This window comes from Orycteropus afer, unplaced genomic scaffold, assembly GCF_000298275.1.
Source record: "Orycteropus afer afer isolate SDZICR_OR568_19922 unplaced genomic scaffold, OryAfe1.0 scaffold00463, whole genome shotgun sequence".
NCBI classification, from domain to species: domain Eukaryota; kingdom Metazoa; phylum Chordata; class Mammalia; order Tubulidentata; family Orycteropodidae; genus Orycteropus; species Orycteropus afer.
In genome coordinates, this window is record NW_006922050.1 from 309,112 (window position 1) to 324,496 (window position 15,385).

The 15,385-nt window shown below is 41.8% G+C and overlaps 1 protein-coding gene across 1 annotated transcript; it reads left to right on the forward strand.

The window, feature by feature from the left end:
* Positions 1 to 13,538: 13,538 nt before the first annotated feature.
* On the forward strand, positions 13,539 to 14,846 carry BECN2 (beclin 2). Its single transcript, XM_007954514.1, has one exon. It carries the CDS (start codon positions 13,539 to 13,541, stop codon positions 14,844 to 14,846), a length of 1,308 nt encoding a protein of 435 aa, XP_007952705.1.
* Positions 14,847 to 15,385: the final 539 nt, after the last annotated feature.

The window sequence follows — 15,385 nt, forward strand, 5'->3', positions numbered from 1 at the left end:
GGGAATTGATTGAGAGGTCGTGACTCTGTATTCTGGCGATTCAATCTATGTTGCTGTTCATGTGACCTAGAATTCTTCTGTCTATACAGATCAAGTAAATATTTAGTAGGCTTGCCATGTATTTCACCACTAGGAAAACCATGAGCAAATAGCCAATGCCATAATTCCACATAAGTCAGACTATTCTGATTACTGTTCTGCCTCTGCTGTCCATTATGGTAACCTCACCTACCTTGCCTTTGTCAATTAACTGCTGCCATTTGGCCCCTACTACCATGGGGTCCAATCGGCCCCATTGTAGTTAAGTGTCTTAGTTCAATTAGGGCAGTTCCCACTGTCAAATCAGGTTTAAATAAAATAGAAATCACAGCAGTCTTCAAAGATGCTGGAGCTCCCTTCACAAATTTATTCCTCACTGTACTGGTGAAAGGTGTGTCTTCTGGACTCTCCATTTCTGGCTCTAGGGGCTCTAATCTGACTCTAATCTGATAAATCCATTCTAACAGGCCAATTTCCATAAGCCTCTGGATACCTTCTTCTGCATTATAGCAAGGCAGGTCTGGTACTTCAACTTGATTTAAGGTAGGCCACTGCATAATCCATGCCTCAGTAAGCCAACCAAGTAAACTATGAGATCCTTTCCTAACCTCTTGAGCTGAAACATTGAATGAAGAATCCATACTTAGTGGGCCTAAATCAATAAACTCAGAATGATCCAATCTTACATTCCTTGCACCATTATTCCACACCCTCAGTAGCCATTCCCATAAGTATTCTCCAGATTTTTGTCTGTGTATTTTAGCAAAATCAAGTAGGTCTTTTCAGGTATAGCATACCACTTCCTCAGCTACACTTTCTATTTCACCTTTTGGGGGTCGTTTAGACTTAACTTTAGTTATAGGTCTAGCAGCAACAATGGGTGGTTGAGGCAGTTCCTGAGAGCATTCAGGAATGTCTTCCATGGCCTCTGCCTCAGGCAATGACCCAGCAGGACCAGTTTGGCTAAACCCATCAAACTGAGATGGCGGGGATAATGGTTTTACAGTAATCTGTTCAGATGGAGGGGGGTTCAACAGAATTTACAGGCTCCATATTCTGATCTTTCTGATTATCTGTCCATATGTTTCCATTCCAGGTTTCAGGATCCCATTTTTTCCCAATCAATGCCCTCACTTTAACGTCAGACACCATTCTGGGTTGGCAATTTAATTGGCATTGTAATTCAGCCACCCTTACAATAAGACTCTGGGTTTGGTTTTCAGCAATATCAGCTCTGTTACTTGAAGATACAAGACATTCTTTCAGAGCACAACTGGAAGCACTGAGGTCTTTTATGTGGTGCTTTAGCCGAGACTCACCAGCTCTCAGCTTATCTTGTTCTTTCACCACTTTGTCTAGTGTAAGCAGGACCAATCAACCAGCTTCCTTATATTCTTCATGCTGACAAAATTGCAGAAAAGTATCAAATATCAGATCACCCAGAGCGTCAGTTCTCACAAGTACTTGATCTATTGGTGGTGCTATTTCGTGCATCACGCCATAGATTAGCAGGGCCCTCTTTACTAACACAGGCAGGGTCACTAGTGTCTTTAAGATTAATCAAACTGGAGAACCAATTTAGGAAGCCCATCCTTATGATCTTGTCTCTCTAGAACCACTCTCAGTACCAAATGTGTTAGATTGGGTTCTCTAGAGAAACAAAACCAGTAAAGCTTACATATATATGTATATATAGAGAAATTTACCTTAGGAAAATGGCTCTCACATGTATAGAAGCTGGCAAGTGCAAAGTTCCTGGATCAAACGTCAAGCTAGAGGCTTTCCATGTCAAGCTGGAAGTTTTTTCTGACTCTTGCAGTTGCAGGGACTGAGGAGCTCAAGGCTGGAAGGCAGTACACCGGCTGTTGACTTCAACGAATGACAAATCCAAGATCTCCAGGCCGAATGGTGGATTGTCCACTCACGGACAGTTGTAGGCAGCACAACAGAATCCTGATCCACAGAAGAATGTCTCTTTTCCAGGAATGTCCATGGATATACTGGAAGCAGGCCACACCTCTAGGGAAACTCCTTTTCGACAGATTGCCTGCTCAAAACATAATCATCTGATCCCATCATGGGGATAACCACATCACAATAGCTTAAAACACACAGAATTGTGGTCCAGCCAAGTTGACCCACAGCTCCAACTATCACATCTGGAGAATGATCCATGTGCACTGGAGAAGAATGTGTATTGTGCTTTTGTTGGGTGGAATACTCTGTATATATCTATGAGATCAAGTTGGTTGATTGTGTTCTTTAATTCTGTATCTTTGCTGAGTTTTTTTCTAGTTGTTCTGTCCCTCCTTGAAAGTGGTGTGTCAAAATCTCCTACTACTATTGCAAAGTTGTCTTTTTCCTTTCAATTCAGTTAATATTTGCTTTATGTATTTTGGAGCACTTTCATTGGATGCATAGGTATTAATTATGGTGATGTGTTCTTGGTAGCACCATACAGTGTCCTTCTTTGTCCCTTATGCTCTTTTCCACCTTGAAGTCTACTTTATCAGAGATTAATATTACCACTCCTGCTCTTTTTTGGTTGCCATTAGCTTGGTATATATATTTTTTTCCACTCCTTAATTTTTAATTTGTTTTTATCTTTGTGTCTAAGGTGGGTGTGGTAGTTTGGTTTGTGTGTCAACTTGGCTGGGCCTGGTTGAGTGGCTGGGAAGCTGGTGGTAGTTAATCCCCATGAGGAGACTCGCAATCAGCTCCATGGTGGGATCTACCACGAGCAGCTGGGTAGCTGCCTTTGGGTATGTGGTCTGCTTCCTGTATGTAAGGAGAAGCTTTGAGAATGGTCTCTAGCCTATGGCATGCTTGGACCCTGCATGTAGCCGTGTCATTGCTCAGCAGTCTGCTATGTTCTGCCGACCTTGGGACTTACAATGGACTTAAGTTAATGGCCTGCTGTGTGGTTTGGTAACATTGGGACTGCCTTTTTACTTGTCAGCCTTGGGGTTTCTCAGCTTCAGCAGCCAGCAGTTGTCTGAGTGTAGCTCCAGTGGGCAGGGAGCAGGAGGCAGAGCTGGACCCCAAGGTTGAGGGGCTTTTACCCATACCCTAGAGCCTGGCACTCTGAACTTGGACTTAAAGCCTCCAAATTATAAGAATAAACTCTTGTTTGTTAAGGCCATCCCATTTGTGGTATATTTCTTGTCAGAGCGGCACTAGGTAACCTGAACAGTGAGCATCTTGTAGTCAGCATATTGATGAGTCTTCTTTTCTTACCCAATCTGCCACTGCCACTCTCTTTCTCTTGACTGGTGCATTTAGTCCATTCATATTGAGTACAATTAGTGATAAGTATGAATTTATTGCTGTAATTCTTTTGTGTTTTTTGTTCTGTTGTTGGTGATTTCCTTGTTCCAAATATTTTTCTGTGCTGAGTTCATTTTGTTATGAAGTGTTTCTTTTCTTCATTATTGTTGGTTTTGTGCTTACTATGCCTATGTGTTTTTCTTCTTGCTGAGTTTGCTTAGGGGGATTGTTAATTTTCTTTGTGATTACCCTGAAGTAAATTCTTATCTCCTTAAATTTGGAACAGTCAGTTCTACAAAGATATAGGATTATAAATTCCTGTCTTCCTCTCCATTTGGAAGTTTTGTAATTAAAATTTTATTCTCTCTATTTGCTTTGTTGCTGGTATTGTCTGCAGATTGACTCCCTTATTTCTCCATGTACATTATTTTATGAGCTTGTTTTGAGCATCTATTTCTGGTTTGGTTTCTAAGTGGTGCTGTCAACTGTCTTGATTTTAATTTGTTGTTCTCTGTTTTAGGTTCTCTATTGGAAGGATTTCCTTAAGCATTTCTTGTAAGGTTGGTCTGGTTTTCACAAAATCCCTTAATTTTTGTTTGTCTGAAAATTTCTTGATTTCACCCTCATGTTTGATGGACATTTTGGCTGGATATATAATTCTTCATTTTAAGTTCTTTTCCTTCAATGTTTTATATATGGCATTCCATTGTCTTCTCTCATGAATGGTTTCTGTTGAGAAATCAGAACTTAGTCTTATTGGTTGCCCATTGTAGGTGACAATTCATTTTTTTCTGAGCTATTCCCAAGATTCTTTGTCTTTGTCTTTGGTGAGTTTGATTATAATATGTCTTGGTGACTTTCTCTTGGGATCTATTCTGTATGGGGTTCATTGTGTTTCTTGGACAGTTATCTTTTCTTCCTTCATGACATAGGGAAATTTTCTGTTAGCAAGTGTTCCACAATTTTCTCAGGTTTTTTTTTTTTTTTTCTCCTCTTGTTCTGGTACTCCAATGAGACATTTGTTGTTTCTTTTCATGTCACCCAATATAACTCTTAGATTCTCTTCATTTCTGTTAAATCTTTTTTTTTTTTTTTTTTTTCTGATTTTTCTTCATACACATTGGCATCAAAGGATTTGTCCTCTAGTTGGGAAATGCATTCTTCAGCCAGTTCTAGTCTATTCTTTTATCCTTCCACTGTGTTGCCTAACTCTGTAATTTTAGTGTTTATCTTCTGGATTTCTAATTGCTCTTTTTGTATGAGTTCTAATTGTATATGCATCTCAATATTTTGTTCTTGAATGGTTTTCCTGAATTCTTCCAGGGTATGGTCTGTCTTCTCATTGATTCTGTTTGTGGTTTCCTTGAGCTCTTAGAAAGTCATTTATATATATATATATGTGTGTGTGTGTGTGTGTGTATATATATATATATATATATATACACACACTTTCTGAATTCTTTCTCAGGTAGTTCTATTGGTTTGTTCTTTTCTTTTCTTTTTATTGTGATTTGGGTGAAAGTTTACAGAGCAAATTCACTTTCCATACAGCAGTTCACACACACTTTGTCTCATGACATTAACTACAATTTACCCCCAATGCAACACCTTCCCTCCCACTTCCTCCTGATAGTTACCTCTTCCCTGTGTCCATCCTTCCATGCACCCCTGCCCCCTGAACTGTCTCTTTGTGCCTAAACAGCCCTTCTTTCTCCCATGGTTATTCTCTCCAAAGAGTGTATCTACCTCAGGTGAATGTTCAACTCATATGCCTGTTTTTTGTTTGGCTTGAAGCCACAGGCATGAGTTCAATTCCAGACCTGAAGGGCATCTAGGGGCCATAGACTCAGTGGTTCCACCAGGCTCCATCAGACCAGCAAACATGGTCCCCCTCCCTTTTTGTTTCCCCAAATGATTTTGGGTTTTGTTCCACATTGTTCTCCCTCTCATCCAGGATCTTCTACAAAGATCCCTCTCTGAGTGGTTGACAGTGGTTTGCTTGTTATTCTTGCATGATAGATAATTATTTAGCCTGGGCTTTTGTTTGTATTGTCTTGTCTGTTTTTCTTTTCTTTTCTTTCTTTTTTTTTTAATTTTTATTTGAGGTTGTCTGTTGTTTCCTAGACATTTTGAAGTTATTGTCTTTAATTGTTAGTTAGGTATTGATTTGTTTCATCCTGATTTTATATTTTACTGCAAGTGAAAGTGTGAGGCAGGTGTACTTTTTTGGTTATTAGCTTGGTTGCACTGGGTTGTTCCCCAGCTCTTTCTGTGCTGGTGGAATCACTGGTGGAGATGTGGGTTCAGGTCTCTGTTCATCATGAAGGGGATTTCGAGTTAGGATGAGCAGGTGTTGTCCACCATCTGCCATTGATTCTGTGGCACAGCAGTTAAAGGTGTTAACTATTGGGTGAGATGTTCAGTGTAACCACTATTACCTGGTGGCAGTTCCATTGGATGAGACAGGGGAGAAGAGGAAAAAGAAAAAGAAAAGAAAATATGGTGCCAGTAGCAAGCACCTGTTTTTCACATTTGGTTGAGACAGTTCAGTCAGTGCTGCCAGCACAAGGAGTGTAGTTGGTGTCTTCCTGAGATGTCTGGTAATGATGACTTGAATCAAAGACCCATGGTTCAAAATTGACAGAGACCTGAATGGGTAGAGGGCCGGTACTTTCTGCTTGGAGCGAGAATTCACAAAATCCTGGTACCCTGGTCCACTCTGTGCTAAAAAAGGGGTCATGGAAGAGTTGAACCCCAGTCCACTGCTGTGCATTCACTCCAGGTCTCCACCTACTTGGAGGGAGTTTCTCCCTTTCCCCCACTCCTTTCTGGACTCTGCAGCAACCCAATTCAAGGGGCATCTTGATTTGTTTCTCAGTAAGATTATCATACTCACTCATCTCCCAACATGTGCTAGTTGGAGCTGTGTGTCAACTTGACTGGACCACAATTCCATGTGGTTTAAGTAGTTGTGATGTGGTTATTCCCATGATAGGATCAGATGAATATGTTTTAAGTAGCCAATCTGCTGAAAGGGAGTTTCCCAAGGGGTGTGGCCTGCTTCCAGTATATTTATGGACATCCTGGGAAAAGAGACATTCTTCTGTGGATTGGAATTCTGTTGTGCTGCCTACAATTGTCTGTGAGTGAACAATTCACCATTCAGCCTGGAGATCTTGGATTTGTCATTCATTGGAATCAACAGCCAGTATACTGCCTGCCAACCTTGAGCTCTTCAGCCCCTGCAGCTGTGAGAATCAGGAAAAGCCTCCAGCTTGATGTTTGATCCAAGAACTTTGGACTTGCCAGCTTCTATAAGCATGTGAGCCATTTTTCTAAGATGAATTTCTCTTTTCCTATATAAGTTTACATACACACACACATACATACATACTTAGTTCTCTAGAGAACCCTGTCTAACACATTTAGTACCAAGAGTGGTTCTAGAGAGACAAAATCATAAGGATGGGCTTCCTAAATTGGGTCTCCAATTTGATGAATTATAAAGACACTAGTAACCCTGCCCCTGTTAGTAAAGAGGACCCTGCTAATCTGTGGCATGAGGTGGCAACATTAATATGCAAAATAGCAGCACCAATAGATCAAGTACTTGTGAGAAGTGATGCTCTGTGTAATCACATATTTGATACTTTTCTGCAATTTTGTCAGCATGAGGAATATAAGGAAGCTGGTTGGTTCATCCTACTTACACTAGACAAAGTGGTAAAAGAGTGAGATGAGCTCAGGGCTGCTGAGTCACGGCTTAAGCACTGCATAAAAGACCCCAGTGTTTCCAGTTGTGCTCTGAAAGAATGCCATATTTCTTCTAGTAACAGAGCTGATATTGCTGAAAACCAAACCCAGAGTCTTATTGTAAGGGTGGCTGAATTACAATGCCAATTAAATTGCCAACCCAGAATGGTGTGTGAAGTTAAAGTGAGGGTACTGATTGGGAAAAAATGGGATCAATCTGAGTTTATTTATTTAGGGTAACTAAGTATGAATTCTTCATTCAATGTTTCAGCTCAAGAGGTTAGGAAAGGATCTAATAATTTACTTGGTTGGCTTACTGAAGCATGAATTATGTGGTGGCCTACCTTAAGCCAAGTTGAAGTACCAGGCCTGCCTTGGTATAATGTAGAAGAAGGTATCTAGAGGTTTAGGGAAATTGGCCTGTTAGAATGGATTTACCAGATTAGTCCCCTAGAGCCAGAAATGGAGAGTCCAGAAGACACACCTTTCACCAGTACAGTGAGGAATAAATTGTGAAGGGAGCTCCAGCATCCTTGAAGACTGCTGTGATTGCTATTTTATGTAAACCTGATTTGACAGTGGGAACTGCCCTAATTGAACTAAGACACTTAACTACGATGGGGCTGATTGTGCCCCGTGGTAGTAGGGGCCAAATGGCAGCAGTTAATTGATAAAGGCAAGGTGGGCATGGTTACCATAATGGACAGGAGAGTTGGAACAGGAATCAGAATAGTCTGACTTATGTGGAATTATGGCTTTGGCTACTTGCACATGGTGTTCCTAGTGGTGAAATACATGGCAAGCCTACTAAATATTACTTGATCTGTATAGACAGAAGAATTTTAGGCCACGTGAACAGCAGCCTAGATTGAATCACCAGAATACAGAGTCACGGCCTCTCAATCAATTCCCAGATTTGAGTCAGTTTACAGACCCCCAACCCCTTGAATGAAGGGGAGGCCGGGTCCCTTTGAGGAACATTGCCAAAACTCTATAATGTCAATCTTTCTCCTAGCCTTCCCCCAAGGCATCTAAGGCCTTTATGAGCATGACCGTTCATTGGGGGAAAGGAAATAATCAGATTTTTTTGGAGATTACTGGACATTGGCTCTGAACTGACACTAATTCCAGGAGACCCAAAGCATCATTGTGGCCCACCAGTCAGAGTGGGGGCATATGGAGGTCAAGTTATTGATGGAGTCTTAGCTCAGGTACGTCTCACAGTGGGTCCAGTGACTCCCCCAATCCATCTGGTAGTGATCTCCCTAGTTCCAGAATGCATAATTAGAATAGATATACTGCGCAATTGGCAGAATTCCTACTTTGGTCCCTGACACATGGAGTAAGGGCTATTATGGTAGGAAAAGCCAAATGGAAGCCATTAGAAGTGCCTCTACCTACAAAAATAGTAAATCAAAAGCAATACCTTGAAGGGTTGGAGCCATGTTCTCCAGGAGATGTACTAATTTGCTCAAGCAATGAAACCACATCAGGAACAGCAGCTGCAATTGGAGTCACCACCTGATTAAGTTTATGATAGTCTACTGTCATTCTCCAAGATCCATCTGTTTTTTGCACAGGCCAAATAGGTGAATTAAATGGCGATGTGGTGGGAATCATCACCCCTGCATCCTTCAAGTCCTTGATGGTGGCAGTAACCTCTGTAACTGTGCTAAAAAGGGGTCATTGAAGAGTTGAACCCCAGCCCACTGCTGTGCATTCACACCACCGGGTCTCCACCTACTTGGAGGGAGTTTCTCCCTTTCTCCTACTCTTTCTGGACTCTGCAGCAACCTAAGTCAAGGGGGGGGGGTCTTGATCTTTTTCCCACTAAGATTATCATACTCATTCAGCTCCCAACATCACCATCAAAAGCTTCCGGTGTGGGTATTCTGAGTCCCCAATATCTCTGTGGGTTCTGTAATTTTTTTTTTCCCTCCTTCCCTCAGCTGACCTCTTTTGTATTTCTGATGGGTCCTCTCCTTCTCTGTCTGTCCATTTCTGCTGGCTAGGTTTCTTTATTTTTCCCAGTTGTTTAATCTGCTCTTTTTCTCCACCTTCACTTAATCTGATACTTCATCTTCTCCTTGGTTGCTCATAACTCCAGTATCATTATTTCTAACTGATTTACCTACTTATTTAGGGATTAAATTTGGGAAGGGAACAAACGTGTGGGTTATAGGTATGACACCATCTTCCCCTGCCCCCTACCTCATGTACTTTGGACTTATTATCAGGAGGGAACAGTCAATAAAGAAGGATGTCATGCTTAGTAAAGTAGAGTGTCAGCAAAAAGAAGACAACCTGCAATGAGATGGATTGATACCTTGGCTGTAACAATGGGCTCAAACATAGCAATGATTTTGAGGATGCCATAGGACTGAACTGCATTTAATTCTGGTGTACATAGGGTCATTATTAGAACTAACTCAATGACACCTAATAACAACAACAACAACAACAAAACCTAGATGACATGGTGTGGATTTCAACTCATGGCAACCTTGTGTGTCAGAGTAGAACCATGTTCCCTAAGGTTTTTCATGGATGTTTTTAAGGAAGGTGATGACTAGGCCTTTCTTCCAAGGTGCCTCTGGGTATACTCAGACCTTCAACCTTTTGGTTAGCAGCCAATCATGTTAATAATTTGCATTACCTGGGGACTCTGGTTTTATTCGAAGGGTAATTAAAATGAGGCTTAGAAATCCCACCACTAGGTGTCTATTGTAGAGAAATAAAAGCATGACACAGACAAATATATGCATACCCATGTTCATCATAGCACAATAGCAAAAAGATGAAACAACCTAAGTGCCCACCAATGGGTGAGTGGATAAGCAAAATATGATATAGACACACAATGGAATACTACACAACATTAGAGAATAACAATGAATCAGTGAAACAATTCATTACATGGGTAAACCTAGAGGATATTATGCTGAGTGAAATTAGTCAATCACAAAAGGACAAATAGTATTTGAGACCACAACTGTTAAAAGCAGGAGCTCTGGTAGTGTAGTGCCTAAGGCACTCAACTGCTAACCAGAAGGCTGGTGGTTCAAACCCACCAGCCACTCCTCGGAAGGAAGATGGGGCAATCTACTTCCATAGTGATACTGCCTCGGAAACCCAAGGAGAGGTTGCTATGAGTCGAGTCTGACTCGACAGCAAATAACAACAACAACTGTTAAAAGTCAAGAAAAAATTTACACACAGAAAGAAACATTCTTTGAAAATTACCAGGGAAGGAAGGAAAATGAGGATAAATCACTCACTTGAAGGCAGATGCATTTAACTCAGGTGATGGAAAAGCAAAGTGCAATAAGGGGGATATCAGCACAAAATAATCTAGGCAAAGGAAGACACTGGGAAGAGCACAAACATTAAGGTAACAGATATAAATACTATTAGATACACAATCCTGCAATAACAGTAATAACAATAATCTAAAGGTGGATACATAGATATACACTCAAGCTGAACAAGGGTGAGCAGGTGAATGGGACAGCACTCATGAATTTACATGCAAATATATCCATGAATACAGTAGAGTAAACAGGGGGCAAAGTTATGAAAACTTTTTAGCTGTAACCAAACACATTGAGAATATGAATTGCTAGGCTGGGGGTTCAGGACCATAGTCTCAGGGAGAGACATGCCACCAGGATTAATTGGCACAACATAGTCCACAAAGACAACATTCTATGTTCTAATTTGGTGAGTAGCAACTGGGAGTCATAAAAACTTATGAAAGTCTATCTAATGCGTAACCATTGGGTTCTCCCCATTTGGATCAAAGAAGATGAAGAAAATCAAAGACACATGGAAACAATTAGTCCAAAGGACTAAAGGACCATGTGAACCCCATCCTCTATGACCTTGAGACCAGAAGAACTAGGTGGTGCCTGGGTACCACTGCCAAACATTGTGAAAGAAATCACAATAGGAGGCCCTGGATAGAGTGGCAGAAGAATGTGGAAAAAAACTCAAACTCACAAAAAAGATCAAGCTTACTAGTCTGTTAGAGACTGGTGGGACCCCTGAGACTATGGCCCTTAGATACCTTTCAAGCCTGGAACTGAATACATTGCTGTGGTTCAACTTTCAGTCAAACAACAGACAGGCCTAAAAGGTAAACAATATTGCCAGGGAGGTATGCACTCCTTAGAACAACCAAACATTCCAGATCAAAAGGCCAGTGTGGTAGTTAAGATTGTTGTCAACTTGGCTGGGCCTGGTTGAGTGGCTGGTCAGCTGGATATAGTTATTCCCCATGGTGAGATTGGCAATCAATTCCATAGTGGAATCTCTTGGAGCAGCTGAGTAGCTGTTTTAGGGATGGGGTTTGCTTCCAGTATATAAGAAGCAGCTTTGAGGAAGGTCTCTAGCTTTTTGGCATGCTTGAACCCTGCATGTAGCTGAGTTGTTGTTCAACAGCCTGCCATGTTGCCCTGCTGACCTTGGCACTTTGTCAGGCCTTGAATTAATGGCCTGTCATATGGTTTGGTACTATCGGGACTGTGGCATTTTACTTGTCGACCTTGGGCTTGTCAGCCTCAGCAGCCAGTAGTTGCTTGAGTGAAGAAAAGCCGGCAGCTTCAATGGGCTGGGAGCAAGAAGCAGAGCTGAAGCCCAAGGTCAACAGGCTTTCACCCAGCCTCTAGAGGCTGGTGCATTGAACTCAGACTTCTAGCCTACAGAACTGTAAGAAATAAACTCCTGTTTCTTCAAGCCATCCCATTTGTGGTATCTTCTGTTAGAATGGCAGTGGGTAACCAAAACAGGTAGAATTTGCCCGGAGGTAAAGTTTACAAGGCAGGAAGGGATAGAAAAGAATGATGATTGGAAACAGTAAACTCGGGGAGGAAGTGGAAAAAGGGCTGTTACATAGTGGGGATTGCAATCAATCTCATCAAACAAAATGTGTAAGAGTTGTTGAATGGAAAATCAATTTGCTTTGTAAACTTTCACCAAAATCCCCCCCGCAAATTTTTTTTTTTAATAAGATAAAATTAGGCTTAGCCATTACCAGTGAATTTAGTTTGCCATTCTAATTCCAGAAATGAAATCAGGACTCAGGATCACAACATTTAACACTGGTCCAATCTTATTCTGTTGCTCCCCAGTCCTTTTCGTCTGGGAGAATGAGGGTGAGGAAAAGCAAACTGTGTACCAGATCCCTTCCAACCATTATACCAGGGATCATATCTTAGGGGGTAGTGTGCATCTCCTCTGAAGCATTGTAGAATCCTCATTGTTAAGTTCATGGAAAATTGTGGATTATTGTTTTACTATTTTTGAACAGCTGCTCCATCTCCAAGTTAATCTGAGAGTGGCTTTCTTCTTTGGCCCTCTTGTAAGGTTCTGGAGAACGCCAAATCTCCTGGAAAGGAGTAGGGATCACTGCAGTCAGCTTCTAGAAGATGATACAGGTATTTGGCAATTCAAGGACTTTTCAGAGAGGACATGAGTCCTAGAGAGGCTCTTTCCTTCATTGTTTAAACGTTTTGCACCTTAGTTTCCTTACTGTAAAGGATATACAGCTTATCTTGCCACCTCCCAGGAAGAGTTTCAGACAGGAAATAAGAGCTCTTATGGATGGTTAAATGATGGCAGATGGTAACAGTTTTAAGCAGGTTTTGAAGATTGCAGGCAGAAAGGCACCAGAGGAAAGTGTGTTCTCTCAATGGAGCAATGTCTCTCAACACATTGTTGAAAACAAAACAACACAAAACAAAACAAAACAAAACAAAACAAAAGAACAAAAACCAAAAACCCACTGCCATTGAGTCAATTCCAACTAATAGCTACCCATAGCTACCCTATAGGATAAAGTAGAACTACTCATAGAGTTTCTAAGGCTGTAAGTCTTTATGGAAGCAGACTGCCTGATCTTTCTCCCACAGAATGGCTGGTGGGTTTGAACCACTGACCTTTCAGTTAACCTCCCAAAGCTTTAACTACAGCACCAACAGAGCTCCTTACACATGGTCTAGGCAAAGCTCCTAAACATGTAGACTCCTGGACCATTCCCCAGTGGGTCTGAATCATCAATCCCTGCCCTCTGGAAGCCTCCCTTTGTCAGGGCTGGCAGTGTGTCTGGCTGGGGCTTTGGATATCAAGTAAAGATTATTAGATTTTATCTTAAAATCAAGATAACAGGCATTAAAACACTTTAAGGAGGGAAGAACCATCATCAGATTTCAGTTTTAGGAATATTACTCTTAAGGTGTGCCTTGAAAATGTAAAAGAAGGAAAGGGTAATGAAGAGATTTTCCATCTAGAAAGGATCCCTTGACTATAAGGAGCTAAAAAAGGAGGTGTAGGTATCTAAGGAGTTATCACATGGTAAGGTTTTTAAGTGGGAGATTTAGATGAGAATCACTCATCTAGAAGGAGCTTAAGAAGGTATAAAATGATCAGTAACTGAGGAGTCAGAAAAACTTCAAATGTGGATAAGCATCAAGACTTCCAGCATGTCCTCCACCCGCTTCATTTGCCAGTGCTGCAGTCAGCCGCTGAAACTGAATCGGTCCGCGGGGACCGTGGGCCTCAGCACCGTTCATCAGCTGCCAGCTTCACCGCTCCCCTTGTCTCCCCGGAAGTCAGAAGGGACCCAGGAATTCGATCCTACTTCCAGGAAGGAGACAGATACCCAAACTCTACAAGATGGTGCTTCTTACAGGCCCTTCCTGGACGACTGCACGATGTCCTGGGAGACTTCCATATCCTGGGAGAATTCTGACATCTTTACCCTGGTCGGGAACGTGGGTGCCATGAGATCACTTAACAGCATCCAGAAGACCACCGTGGACATACATGACATCCTCTCTGGTGAGAAAGATATAGATCACCCTGTGTGTGTGGAGTGCACTGACAATCTTCTAAAGCAGCTAGACACTAAACTCACGATCACAGAATCTAAGAGTCAGATCTACAAACGTTGCTTGGAGACCAGGGATCTGACTACACGTGAAGATGAGATGGAGATGTTGCAGCTGGAGATGAAGGGCCTGCAGCTGGAGGAGGTGAGGTTGGTCCAGGAGTTGGATAATGTGAACAGGAACTGGAAACAGGTAGCAGGAGATCTCGAGGAAGCCCAGGCAGAGACTGAGGCGTTGGACCAGCAGGAGAAGCAGTACCAGACAGACTACAGCGCCTTGAAACTCCAAGAACTGGAACTTTTTGATGAGCTGATGAGCTTGGAGAACCGGCTGCAGTACGCCCAGATCCAGCTGAGCCGGCTGACCAAAAACACCATCTTCCACATGGTATTTGACATACGGCATGAAAGCTCTTTGGGCATCATCAATAACTTCAAGCTGGGCTGCCTCCCCACTGTCCCTGTGAGCTGGAGTGAGATCAATGCTGCCTGGGGACAGACAGCTCTGCTGCTCCTAGCCCTGTCCAAGAAAATGGGATTAGAATTTCAGAGGTATCAACTTGTCCCCTGTGGAAGCCATTCCTATCTGAAGTCTCTAACAGATGACTCTGTTGAGCTGCCATTATTTTGTTATGGAGGGCAGAGTGTATTCTTGGATAATACGTTTGACCTTGCGATGGTGGCTTTCCTGGACTGTTTGCAGCAGTTCAAGGAAGAGGCGGAGAAAAGAGGTCTCCGCATGCCCTACAGAATCAATGTGAAGAGGGGCCAGATGGAAGACCCTGGAGCTGGAGGTAAATACTATTCCATCAGGACCCTCTTGAACACTGAAAAACAGTGGACAAAGGCACTCAAATACATGCTTGTGAATCTGAAGTGGGGCCTCCTTAAGGTAACATAAAAAATGACTTCTTTCTTTTGTGAGGGAGAAGTGTTTTGAAATATTTTGTGAATATATCAGATAAATTGTAAAACTAAAGTTCAAAAGTTTGTAATTTTAAAAAACTCATAAAAAGTCTTAATACCTTTATAATAAATAACCATTAAAAAGGCAGTTGTCATATCATAATACTTGGTACTGTCATAATGGGCTCAAACATAGCAAAGATTATGAGGATGGTACAGGATGGGGCAGTGTTTTTTTGTTGTGCATAGGGTTGCATGAATTGGAACCAACTCCATGGCACTTAACAAGAACAACAATATCATGATGTCCTTCCTTGTACTTTTGTCTCCCCTTGTCCACCACCTAGACAAAATGAAAATGGCAGGAAAAATTAAATTACAAGAGGACACAATTAGTCTTATATACAAAAGGATAAAGGGAAAGAACTTAGGGTGGTGGGGAGAGATGGTGAGGGTAAGGAGAATGGTGGAGGTTTTCAATATTTTTATGAGAAAAAAGTATTTGGGCCAATGATGTAAATTATTACCTTGATT

Coding starts and splice junctions, on each gene's coding strand:
- BECN2 (XM_007954514.1), top strand. CDS start 13,539: ATGTCCTCCACCCGCTTCATTTGCCAGTGCTGCAGTCAGCCGCTGAAA.